Below are 13,492 nucleotides of genomic sequence, written 5' to 3'. Positions count from 1 at the left end.
CACACACACACACACATGCTGGCACTGCATTTCTCTAAGCACCTTGTAAATACAAAGGCACAGATCTGTAAAATGCCGAACACACTGTCCCAGGGCCTGCCCTCTGGGAGGGCTCATATGAGAGGATTGGGGTTCACGTCAGAGTCTTGCTTTATCTGTATGGTTTGAAGATTGTTGTTTTCAGACAGAGTTTCATTATATAGTCTTGGCTGACTTGGAACTCACTATGTAGTCTCAAACTTGCAGAGAACCACCTGCCTCTGCCTCTTAAATGCTGATATTACAAGCATATACCACCATGCCCAGCTGGTTTGAGGATTTCTATGATAAAATAAACAACTTCACACACACACACACATTATTTTCATATATTCATATTAAAAATGAGGAAATTAGGCCCATGGGATTAGGGGACATATTCAAGGCCACTTTTCTAGTGAATGATAATGTCTTCCCAGTGATGTAATACAGTCACTGGTCTCTCTGAATCTGACATGACAGGTACTGGGCTGTGGAGACATCTGACCCTGGGAGGGGAGCAGTGCCTTTTGGGGGAAGGTGTAGATAAGGTGGTGAGAATCAGGGGCGAGTCAGAAGGCAGCTGGGTTGAGCGCAGATAGTCACACATCAGACACTGAGCTCCGGTTGGCTGGACCAGTCTCTGTGGCTCTTCACAATGCAAGTGTAAGGGAGATAGTATGGCCTCTGTTTTACAGAAGCAGGGGCTCACCCTGGGGTCAGATGCAGACTCACAGGCTGGCTCTAGACTCCATACTTCCCTTCCCTGTACCTCCTACCACACGTCCTTAACTCTGCCAGCTTTGTGTTTTTAACGTGAGAACCCTCTTTACCAGGTGCATCCCTCCCTAAAGGGTCTAAAGGGTGATGGCATCCTGCAGCGTTGAACACAGGACTCCAGGCCCCTTTCATTCAGGAGCCCTAGAACCGCTGCCATCCTAAGCAAAGGCTACCCCTGGCCCAACACTGAATTGATTTTTTCCTCCTAAATCCTGTAACCATGTGTCACAGTAGTTACAAGCTGTCTTTGGAGCTAGCAGCCCAAGTTACCTCCCTATTCCGCCACTTGCAGCTGGATGACAGGGGCCTGCTGTGCCTCTGTTTCTCCACTTCTGAAATGTGAAGGGAAGGGGGAGAGTGTGTATGTAGGAAAAGCCCTTCACATGCCTGGTCAAAGAAAATGCCAGCTTTCTCCCTGTATCTATATCCAAGTAGCTTCTTTCCTGCACACAGATTTGTTCCGAACTCCTGGATGCTTTCTGGGGTTCATATTCATAATGGTAGAAAACCCCAGCCAATGGAAGTACATGTAATTCTATGTTCTGACAGCCTCCCCTGTCCGGGCCTCGAACGTGTTGGCTGGTCCTGGGACACTCCCCTTCGCTTCCCTTTGCTTCTGTCTGTTTCTGTCTCCTTCATCCCTGCCCCTTGTGAGTGGGCACTGCCCAGGCTCTCTTTAGTGCTTTCTGTGTACCGACAGCACTTGCGTCTGCCTCCGGTTCCAATTGCAGCCATTAGCCAGGCATGCTCTCCTGAGGTGCTCTCGACCTGAGCTTGTCCAGCGAAGTAGCTTACTTTCTGCTTATCTCTCAAGGCCCCAGACAGAGGTTGGTGTGCTCCCACTCATACGTAGTAGCTGGAGGTCTCACCCACTCCTGTTCTGGGGTGTGTCTCCTCTGTGTCTTTCCATGTCTCCCCTAGCCATGTCTCATTGTTGGCCCTTCTTACCTGCATCGGGCTAGCTACCTGACCAGTAGGTGGGTCTCCTTGCCTCCACCTCCAGATAATCAGAACTTCGTCATGATGGCCATCTTATAACTTTCTTTGTTCCCCTAATGCCTTCTGGACAAGGTTCAGTGTCTTTAGCCCACAACTGCAGACCAACCAGCTTTTCCAGTCTGGTTTCCTGTGGTTCCCTTACATCCACCTGCTACTCCAACCAGACTGTTTAGACATTTCCCCGGGGTACCGCGTGCTCAGATTCTTAACTTCCCTGGGATGCCTGGGCACTGTTGCTATGGGCTGACTTAAGATAGAAACAAATCTTGACCTTCGTGTATCCAATCAACACTTATTGAATGACAACAGTGGCCCAAACGATTGAATTATAGAGAGGTTCAAGACCGGGTCTTTGGAAAGTCCAGTGTCCCTGAAGAGACGGGGTCTGTATGTGCACACATAATGCACACGTCGTATGCTGTAGCCCAAGTGTGAGGTGGTTGATAGGGACAGGACTAAGGCCCGAGGCCACCTGGGGAAGGGCTTCAGGAAGGTAACCTTGGCCCAGGCCTGGGACAGATGTATGGAAATTAGAGTCCCTCAAGTTCAGAAGACTGAGGAGAAAGCACAGTCAGAGGCAGGGACGAGTTCGAGTCTGTGAGCATGTCAAGGGTGGGGTTGCCTATGAGGCACACGTGGAGGAGGCTGAGAATGGGACTGGACATCTGCAAGCACACTCTACTCTAGAAAAAAAAGCACATTTCAGGCACAGTGTATTAAAGACTTGAGTTTCTCTGGGGGCAATCTTGAAAGATGTGACTGTAGTGTGCTAGCTCCTGTGTAGGGCATAAACTGAGAACGGATTCTAATGTCCAAAGGCATCACTCTGCTGGGTACTTAAACAATGAACTAATTATTTTCCAGGAAAATCTTAAAAGACTAAGAGACAGCATCACCCGAAGGCAGAGAGAGAAGCAAAAATCCGGAAAGCATGCAGGTAGGTGGCCTCTCAGCGTGTTGCATCGCCAATGGGTGGCTGTTGCTGCCACCTTGACTGTCCCTTCTGCTGTGGCCGGAGTGGGCAGATTGCTTGCCCAGCTCCTGTTTGCACATCCGGGTCCTTCACTAGATGGGGAGAGCCATTGAGATGATGGTTGTGTTTCGTCCCTTCTGTAAGTGCTGCAGTGCTGGGAAAGGCATGCCCAGCCAGTGAGGGAATGAATGGGTAACACCCCCTCCTACCCCAAGTGGATGGTTATACTTTCTCTCTTGGCTCCATCCTTGGCAATGAGGAGAACGTAGGAGCCAAGGGAGCAGAGAAAGCCCCACTCTCCTGAGAGCGGGCAGCCTCTACCACCAGTTCCTAAGGGCACACTATGCAATAGTAGGCCATGAGTGGCTGTTGCATGCACTATGGGTGGGCTCTTCTGTCCCCTCCAAACCCCTCATGACACCAGCCATGGGACACCAAGCATCCTGAGCAAGGACCTGCCTTCAGGAGGCTGGGCCTCTGTGCCCTGCTCTAGCCAACCTTTTGGCAAGAGGAGCCCTCAAGAAAAGGCTCCGCAGGAGCCCCTTCCATGCAGAACCAAGCAAAACCAGTCCGACTTGTGTGTTTAACTGCCTGCCGCCAGTTGGCTTCTCGTGAGCCCGGACATTTCCCCCACGCGATTCTTGCCCAGACCTCTTTCTCCCTGCATTCTTATAACTGGCTGTGTGGCTCCGCCCAACAGCCCCTTCTCTGGGAAGCCTCTGGGCCACCGTAGGCTTCTGTATTGTGTCCTTGCTCAGGACATCTGGAGAGCCTGGTGTCCCTGGCATGTCTCTTTATTGCTCTAATTGTTGTTGCTTCATTTCTTCATTCCTCAGATTCTGGCTCCAAGGTGCAGCCTAAGTCTGGCTATTCCTCCTGTGCCATGACAGTAACCACACTGCCACCACCTCTTTGTGGAACTACTGCCATAGCTTCTGCACTCATCTCCACCCTTGTCCACTCTCAGCCCTCTACAGTTCATCCTCCAACGTAAAGCCAGTGTCCTTTATAAATAAAGTATCATATGGCTGGGTGCAATGGCGAATTGCTCTCATCCCGGGGCTTATGAAGTAGACACAGATCTTTGTGAGTTTGAGGCCAGCTTGTCTACACAATGAGACCCTCTCACAAAACAATTAATTTATTAATTAATTATTAATTTTAAAAAACAACAAACTACTAGGGGCTAGAAGGATCATCCAGTGGTTAAGAGTTTGTGTTGCTCTTTTTTTAATTTTTAATTTTAATTATTATTATTATTTTTTTTTTGAAGACTTGAGTTTGGTCTCCAGCATCTATATTGAGTGATTCACAAACCACCTGTAACTCCAACTCCAAGGGCTCTATTGCCCTCTTCTGGCCTCTGCGGGGAACTGCACTCGTGTACACATTAACCCTCACACACAGACACGTAATTAAAAACAACAGTAATGCCAAAAATAAAATATCAGAGTGTTCCATCCTCTGCTCTAAGCACCCAGGGGCTCCTGTCCCACTCAGAGGAAAGACAGACTCTCTGCTGTAGCCTCCAAGGCCCCACATTATGTGGTCTCCGGACTCATTCTCCATGAGCTCCAGACCCAGGCCTGAGCATGAATTAACTCCTTCATGTTGCTCTAACAAGCAAGCACGGGTCTCCCCTAGGGTCTTTGCACTCGCTGCTTTCCTCCACATCCCTTACCTGCTGCCTCCTTTCATCCACCAAGGATGAGCCCCTGCACCCTGCTTCCTGCTCTCCCGTTCTCCCTGTTCTCCTGTAGCATGGACCAGGATTTCCTTAGTCTGCTGGTCATGGACCAGCATCTCTCCTCCCTCTTACCATAAGCTCCCGCGAGGGCAGGGACACACATGTTTTGTGCCCTGCTCACTCCCCAGTCTGTAGCGCCACCCTGATGGAGATCTGGAAGTCTGTGCTGGGATGAGAGGTTCATGTTTTGTGCCCTGCTCACTCCCCAGTCTGTAGCGCCACCCTGATGGAGATCTGTGCTGGAATGAGAGGTTCCAGCCAAATGTCTGCTGACACCAGTCACTCCACACAGCCACCAAGTGTCAGCACCCAGCTCAAGAAGAAACCCAGGGTCCACCGTGTGCGGTCTCCTAGTTTATGACTCACTTGTCTTTTTCCTTATGCAGGTGTGGTTTTCCCATGATGCCTAGCACAGTGGCTTTTCAAAAGTAGTTGGCTTAGAGAATACTAATGATTTTGACTATGTATGGAAGAGGGGAGGTCATTTCTGGCATTTCTTTTTGAGTGTCTAGATGTTAAATGTATCCCCCACCCCCACCCCAGGCTCATCATGTCTGCCTTGCTGGTAGAGAGAAGGAGAGAGCTGACATGGTGGGCAGTCAGGCTTGTGATCTGCAGTCACCTGGGCTCGGAAAAGAGGGCTCTAGGTGGGAAAGGACTGCAGTGCTTCGTAAAATAGAGCATCGCATGCAAAGGCAGAAGCTCCAATGGAGTGAACTCTGGTCAAGCTTTTAAGCCAGGCCATACTGGCCTGTGATTTGCCGGTGACTCCAGTGTCTGAAGGTCAGGAGGGTACAGCCGTAGACTCTCATGCACTCAGGGGTCAGTGGTCTGGCTCAAGAACTGAGACTTCTGGGCCTCTTTCCCCACCCCTGGGCTCCATCTAGTGTCACTGGACATTGGAACCCAAGTCTGCACCCACCCATGCTGAGGAGCAGAGGGGCACAGACATGGTCTCGGGGCAAGCAAGTTTGGGTTGGGTTTCTGCATAGTGCTAACTGCTTTGGAACTATGGGCAAAACCCTTCACCTCCCTGAGACGCAGTCTTCATCTGCACAATGGAAAGGTAACAGGGCTGTGCACTGGGCAAGGATGGCACAGGCCTGGCCCATGGAAGAACTCCAAAAATCACACTTTGCTGTGAATCCACAGAGGCCACACATATGGGCTGGTGCCCTCCGAAACAGAACCTTCTAGAGTAAGTGCTCTGGGCTGGGATTTGTCCAGCCCAAAGCTCATAAGTTTTGAAATATTTTACTGAGTTCAATCTGAGCACTGTGGCACACACCTATAATCCCAGCGCTTGTAAGGTTAAATCAGAAAGATCACAAGTTCTAGACCAGCCTGGGCTACAATGCAGGACCCCACAAAGTTCACCCAAGTCTTATCAGGGTCTAAATAATGGCTTCCAGCCACTAATACCTATAGTCTAAATCAGAATGATCAATGTGTGAAGAAGCATGGCCAGCTTCTTCCTCCCTTTCCAGATCTTCTGACATGGAATTTTGCTTTGGGGAAGGGTAATAATTTTTACTATTTCTATGTCAGTGACTATAATTAGTACCATCACTATAAAAATATTAAACTATGTATCTTTGGACACTGTGTTAGTTAACTTCCCATTACTGTAAAAAAATAACTGAGCTAATCAAGTTATAAATAAAGAAAAGACCTGGGGCCGTAAGATGACTCAGTGGGTAGAAGGCTCTTATTGCTAAGTCTGGCGACCCAAGTTTGATTCTCAGGACCCACACGATGGGTCTAATTCTCTTGGGTTGTCATCTGAATTTCTACCCTCTGCCCCCATAAAGAGGTTTTTGTTTGGTTGTTTGGTTGGTTGGTTTTTTTTTTTTTTTTTTTTTTTTTTTTTTTTTTTTTTTTTTTGAGATTTTCTCTGTGTAGCCTCGGCTGTCCTAGAACTCTCTTTCTGTAGACCAGGCTAGTCTCAAATTCAGAGATCTGCCTGCCTCTGCCCCCAAAAGGCACGCACCACCACTGCCCAGCAAATGTATTTTTTTTTTTAAGAAAAGAAAAACAGGCTTATTTTGGCTTACGGTTTTATGGCTTTGAGTCTATGATCGGTTGCCCTGTTCCGTTGTAGCCTGGGATGAGGTTGCACATGCAGAGAGCATGGTAACACGGAATTGTCTCCCAGCTGAGAAAGGAAACAACAAGGGGTCTCACGGGCTGGGGTCTCACTGACCCCTTCAAGGGCCACCTCCTATAATCGAAAGACCTCTCCTTGGCTCTGCCTTTTAAAGCTTCCACCACCTCACAGTAGCACCGTGGCGGGACCAGTCCCTTAGCACATGAGCCTTTAGGGGACATTCCAGGTCCAGCTCAAACAGACACAGAGGAATGGCTCAGGATGGCAAGCAGTCCCTCTGGGGGAGAGTGTACCACCTATCAACCCAAGAGTAGCCTTGCTTTTCTTTTCTTTTTCTTTTTTTTTTTTTTATGCGCCTTTAATACTTTTTCCTTTCCTCTGTGTTCACTAAACAAGAAAAAATTACTTTGTAAGGCTACTTTCTGTAGCTTTTTGTTTTCCCTTTGTATTTATCATGTTTTTAGTTTCTTCTCTGAGGAGGAATTCTCTGAATCTGTGTCTTCCAATTCAATTCAGTGCCTTTTGAGGCCACTGTGGCTATGAACAACCTTGCTGCTGTCCATGGCCGAGGGGTCAGAGGGGTCTTCTCTCGCTCCAGCACTGGGGGTCTCACAGGCCATTTCAGACCCACAACAATCTTTGTGCAGAAGCATCCCTGTCAAGGGTGGGTTATCATGGTCAGTGTCTGGGTGTCCCGGGGAAGAGCAGACTACTGTCTCCAGCTCCCCAGAGTTCTGCCCATTGTTGTGGGGGTGAGGGGGCCGGGGGTGCAGGTGTCCATTGTTGTGGTTGGCACAGAGGGTGTCAAGGCTCCTGTCCTCACTGTCATCAGACTGGGTCCTGGAACAGTTGCCAGACGCACTGTGGAGAGTGGAACCAGAGGCCTTGGGGACAGGCGAGGGCGGTTCCTCAGCCCGGCTGCTCAGGGCCTTGCCCAGGGCCTTGCCATTGAGCTTCTTGGTTTCAAAAGAGTGTTCGAGAGGGCCGCTATTGTTAGTGTCCTGAGAGGTGCCCTCTGGCACCTCTGCCCGAGGATGGCTGCCCTGCTCACGGCTGGCACCACTGCTGGGGTTTCTGGTGGAAGGCTTTTCATTTTTATTGTGATAAAATATGAAGAGCAAAGGTGGAGAGGTGGCTCAGGGGTAAAGAACACTTGCTGTTCTTGCACAGGACCCAGGTGGTTTCCAGAACTTAGATGATCGCTTACAATTATTTGTAACTCCGGTTCCAGAAGATCTGGTCCCTTGTTCTGGCCAGGGACACCAGGCACTGGGTAGTAGGAAGGTGGACCCTGTCCTTCGGCACGAGGCAGGAGATATCAGAGCAGCTGCCAAAGAGAAGGCGTCATTTATGGCTGGGTAGATATGACTTATTGAACTCTGTAAACGTCTACTATGAATTTACATACTGGCTTGCCATGCCCGAGGCTGTGGGTTTTCCCACTGTGCTCGTTAGGGGCCTCGGGGCCTCTCCGTGTGTGCTTGTGGGGCCAGGCTAAGAACTGGGTGGGGTTGGGAGAGAAGAAGTAGATTAGGACCCCCAGGGTGGAGGCCAGTACCTTGACCATCACTGCTCCTTTTGAAAACCTGTCCTCAGTGTTGAGCTTCTGTCGCCACTGGAGGAAATACCTCTGTGGAGAACTATTGGCATTCGTCTCACTGGCCAACGAAAACTTCGGGGTTGATGAGTGGCACGTCCGTCTGCGAGACCTTTGCGAAGAACGGAACTCACTCTAAACCCAGGCTGACTCAGATGTGGAAACTCTAGTTGCTTTAGAAAATAACTATCATTTTTCTTTAATTGGGGTTGGGACACCAAGGTCCTGGGATCCTTGAAAATGGGTCCTCCATTCCTAGTCTTCGGCCCCAGGGAGTAGCTTTGTTCTTTGTAGTACAAGCAGTTGATGGGCACAGGAAATCAGCTGTAAACGTGGAACTTGGTGGATGCTGTGGCCCCGCGGGAAGATAGTCAATATTTGCGTTCTGGGTATGGCCTGGGAGGCAGAGCCAGCCAGCCGAGGCCCAGGAAACCTGGATTTGGCTCCTCGTGTTATTGCTGAATCACTTCTGTATCTGGGACCATTCCTTTACCCAGTGTGTGACTCAGTTTCCCCATAGGATTATAATCACCTACTGAATGGAAAACTCCCAAAGCACAAGGGGAAGCAATAATGCAGATGAATGCACTTCAGGAAAGCGATGGGTATAATCATGAAAACTGATCCTGACAGCGTTCCTTCGGGCAAAGAGCGGGGGTGTTTTAAAAACATTTAGCCTGGTCCTGCATTTTTGAACCTTTGACTTCTGGACTTTTTCTTCCCATGTATTTTACTTTCCTTCTCAAAAGAACTGGTTGAGGGTGGTAGAAAATACCACCTTAAAGTTAATTAGTCAGACTTAAAGTGACTTTTTAAAAAGGTAAATAAAAGCTGAGAAGGGAAGAAGGAAATGATATATCCACATGGGCTCCGAGACTCACGGTTCACCCCATGAAAGCCTGTCTTGGCTGTGTTCTGCGCTCAGGGCAGTGAGAATTGCAGTGTAACCAAAGAGCCTGGGCCCGAAAAACACGCCCTGTCCCACGAAGGAGCTGGCTATCAGTAGGCCCCTGGCCTACCCCTAGAACCAGTTTCTCTAGAATGAGGAAGGCTGGGGTCTATGAAAGCCAGTAAAACACATTTCAGGTGTTCTTTTGCAGGCTGTTCACTGTGTCCAGCCCCCTGCCCTCACACTGCTCTTTCGTACTGTTCTAGTTTACTCATTAGCTTTCTTGGCGGGTCTCTGGCTTTGGCACGGGGAGTCACCTCTGACTTTCCTACCACACTCGTTCCGTGGAAGAACAGAGTGAAGAGAGGCAGTACCCGGAAGCGAGCACACGGTCCCAAGGCAGCCTCCTCTTTACCCCTGCTCTCATGGCTTCCCTTCCGACCTGCCTCGCACCCCCCTGGGGAGAAAGCTGGTGATACACCAGGCATTTCATTCCGCCCACTAGTGTGAGGTATTTATGCTTCCAGGACCCTGGGGTAGACATCTCAAGAGGGCTAAAGACAAACCACTGGCTGTACCCAGCCTTGAAGGGGTCAGGTCGACCCTAGCCGGGTAAGGACTGTGCCTTTACCATGAATCCGCCTCCGAAGTCACAGTCTTTCTAAGCATGGAGGGCTTTGGTCCCACACTCTCTGGGCCACTGCTGTCAGGGCAGGTTGCCCATCCCATACCCCCTCAGCTGTCAGCCGTAACAAATTCAGGGAGCAAGAGGCTCTTGACCGTAGGAGTGGGGAAGGGCCTGGACTCCAGAGCCAGGGTCCACATCTCAGATCGGTCCTTCCAGCTGTGCACTGGGGAGGCAGGTTCACTCTTCTGTGCCTTCATTTCTTCTGGGAGTGCAGTACCAGTGCAGGTTTCTTGGGTTTTATGAGGATTCAATCAAGTAAACACACGGGAACCTTTCCAATGAGCGGGTGCGCGGGGTGGTTTATTACCATCAGTGGCGTTCACCATTCCCTCCTTAGACAGGGGTCTAACTGAGAGAGGTTGGCTGCATAGCACCTGAGTGGTGGGGCTGGGAGCCCAAGCCTGACCTAAGCGCATCCTCTTTCTGCTCTCTGAAGTGGAAGAATGCTTCTGCCTCTCTCTCATGCTCTGCCATCCCTCCCCTCTGCTGGGCCACACTGGATTCTGTGGCTTTTCAGTGCTGAAGTGGGGTAAGACTCCAGGGTCTCCCCTCTCTCCTTCAGGCCCAGGCCCAGCAGGCAGGTAGACAGTGAGCACGAGAGACATCTAGCAACGACAGCCAGCCTGAATCTCTTTCTTCCTTCTGGTTCCAGATCTGGAGATCACAGTGCCAATCCGGCACTCGCAGCCGCTGCCTGGAAAAGTGGAGTTTGGAGTGTATGAGAGCGGCCCCAGGAAGAGCGTGTTTCCCCCCAGGACGGAGCTGAGACGTGGAGACTGGAAAACAGACAGCATGTCCAGTACAGCAAGTGAGCAACAAGCCAGAGGCATCCTCAGGACTGTGCTCCAGCGGGCGCTTGCAGGCTTTGACAAACACTCGTCTGTCTGTCTGTCTGTCTGTCTGTCTGTCTGTCTATTCCAAGACAGGGTTTCTCTATGTACCTTTTAGCTGTCCTGGAACTCACTCTGTAGACCAGGCTGGCTTTGAACTCACAGAGATCCTTCTGCCTCTGCCTCCCATGTGCTGGGATTAAAGGTGTACACCATCACGGCCTGGCTTGGCAAACACTTCAGGAGTCCAAGATCTCAGTTGAGACCTGATTTGGTTTTGACAGGTGTGAAGTATGTAGACTTGTCAGCCTGTGGCACTTGCCCAATGGTGTGATATAATTCTTAGAGTACTTTCTTTTTATAGATAGCTGAACCTCGTGGTTGTCAGCAGAGGTGCGGAGACGCAGCCCCGCACTGCTCCTCATGTCCCTTACTTTCCCATCTTTCTCTCTTGCCTTATAATAATTCTTAACATTGATTGGGCATTTACCGAAAGTGAATTGTCTTCATCGATCATTTAATGACCACAAAACCTCTACAGTGTAAATTCATGACCTCTTTTTGCCGAGGAGGAAGTGTTCAGGCTTAGTGCCTTGTCCCAGGTTGTATCTAGTAGAGCTGAAGGGGCTGGGATTTGAACTCGGTCTGGAGCCAAGCCAGAGCTCTTCGCCGCTGTTCCTGCTTCTTCCCCAGCTGTGCCAAGGGGAGGCCACGGGCATCTCTTGAGAACTGTAGACAACAATGGACTCAAATTTGAGAGGTCCAACTTCTGCACGGGTGGTTCAGCATCTAATTAGGACCCATCTTTGTTTTGGTGAGGAAGCATGAATGGGCGTCTGATTGTGACAGACAAGACCTGGTGTGCAGGCTGCAGGGCACGGGACTCGGTTTCTGTATCCTGGGCTGCATTTGCTGACACGCTGGCTTCACAAGCACCATACATTGAATATCTTGTCTGCCTTGTACTTCACTGTTATAAAAAAAAAATGAAAAGGTGATGAAAGACAGAGAGAAGATTTCAGGACTCAGGTCTCTTTAGAAGTCAGGCAGAGAATCCACAAATGGATGTAGGTTAACAGACTATCCAAACCGCTTGTGATCTTTTTTTACATCCCAGCCTCCTTGAGAATTCACTGTGTGTTCTGGATCTGTTTCCCAGAAAAACCTGTCTGTCTGGAGCCCTCCACATACAAATCACATACATGCACACATACCTACAAACACCTATACATGCACACATGCACACTTTTCCTCACCTAAGGACACAGGTCAAGAATCCTCATTATATAGATTTATTTTTCCCAGAGAGGGAAATTCTTTTGCTAAAGGTTGAACAGCCAGGGGACAGTAGAATCCAGCTTGTCTCTCTTACCTAATAATCCTCACACCTTGACCTGTGGAAACACATCCAAAGCCTGTCATGTGACTACATGGGAATGTAGACTGGACAAGAAGACAATTTCCCCACATGTGATGGGGGCAGTAATGTATGTCTAAAGACTGCCTGTGCCAAAGGCAACTTGAGACTCCCACCAATTCTGATATTAGAAGCAGGAGAGCATTCCCAGGGATCACAGGCTGCAGAAGAAACTAGAGGCACAGGAGAGAGGAGAGATGTGCTAGAACCTTCTCTTGTGGGGGCTCTGATCTCCATGGCAAAGGGAGCCATAGTTGTGAAATCTTAAAGACAAATATGAAATGCTAGGTTTTTTTTGTGTGCTTGTTTGGTTTGTTTTGGTTTTTTTGTTTTGGTGTGATGTGCTGTGATTGGAAAGTTGTTCTGTGTGTTTCACTTTGGGATAGCCTGCGGTGAGGACAGGGTGGACCAAGTGAGTTGTTGCCCAGAAGTGGCTAGCTTGTGGGGCTAGGAAGTGCTAGTTAATGCCAGACCAAGGGCATACACTCTCCTTTGTGGCTACGGATCAGGGCTGGTTCTTGGGGGTAGTTTCTGCTGTGTAACAACCCTGACAAACTTAGCTGCTTGAAAGATAACCATTTATTTGCGCCCAATCCCACAGCCTGGGCACAACTCCAGAAGGAATGGCTTGTGCCTTCTGTTAGTAAATTGCAAAAACTCTGGGCTTGGCGTCCCAGGTTTCAGCACCAAAATGTTAGTAAATGGCATGTTTTGCAACTCTGTGGGTTTGGTGTCCTGGGTTGTGGCACCAAAATGTTAGTAAATTGGTGGCTGAAACTGCAAGGAGACAGTTCAGCCCTAGAGGGTGAGGTATCCTGGATACCTCGAGCTACTCAGAACAAGAGTTCTGCCCTGAAGGTGTCCCGGACACCTGGAGCTGTTTAGCACAACTCTGATGGCTGGGACTGCAAAGAAACAGCCCAACCCTGGAAAGGAAGGTTTTCTGACTTCTTGGGAGAGTCAGGCCTGGAACTGCTTCAGCAAGGAAGGGTATCCCGACTCTTCGGGAAAGTCAGGGAATCCTGACACTTCAGGAAAGTCAGGATATACCTGGTGTGATGGGGGATGTTCTCCCCACAGGACACAGCAATCCTGCTCCTCTTCTGGAGAGCCGTAATCTCTGGCTCAGTGATACCAGCTCTCTCTTGCTCAGTCTACTATGGGACATCTTAGCAAGGTTCTTCTGTTCAGCTCCCCCTTGCTCAGTCCACTATGGGATGTCTTAGCAAGGTTCTTCTGTTCAGCTCCCCCCTTGCTCAGTCCACTATGGGATGTCTTAGCAAGTTTCTTCTGTTCAGCTCCCTCTTGCTCAGTCCACTATGGGATGTCCCAGCAAGGTTCTTCCGTGCACCAGTGAATGAAGGTCTTCACCCAAAACTCTTTTGAGAAAGAGGTTTATTTGGGAAGGAGGAGTCCAGGAGAGTGGCTGCCTCTACCAGGGTGGAGA

At 49.6% G+C, this 13,492-nt stretch overlaps 1 protein-coding gene across 1 annotated transcript in view; it reads left to right on the top strand.

Moving 5' to 3' along the window:
• Nucleotides 1-13,492, top strand: part of Pik3ap1 (phosphoinositide-3-kinase adaptor protein 1) — a 117,686-nt gene that overhangs the window by 90,699 nt on the left and 13,495 nt on the right. The window contains exons 13-14 of the mRNA XM_006992417.4: nt 2,662-2,734; nt 10,451-10,606. Of these exons, the coding sequence (XP_006992479.3) occupies nt 2,662-2,734; nt 10,451-10,606 (229 nt within the window). The remainder of the gene's footprint in view (nt 1-2,661; nt 2,735-10,450; nt 10,607-13,492) is intronic.

This window comes from Peromyscus maniculatus, chromosome 1 (genome assembly GCF_049852395.1).
Source record: "Peromyscus maniculatus bairdii isolate BWxNUB_F1_BW_parent chromosome 1, HU_Pman_BW_mat_3.1, whole genome shotgun sequence".
Taxonomy (NCBI): domain Eukaryota; kingdom Metazoa; phylum Chordata; class Mammalia; order Rodentia; family Cricetidae; genus Peromyscus; species Peromyscus maniculatus.
The sequence above is the reverse complement of the archived record's forward strand: the minus strand, read 5'-3'. Positions and strand labels throughout refer to the sequence as shown.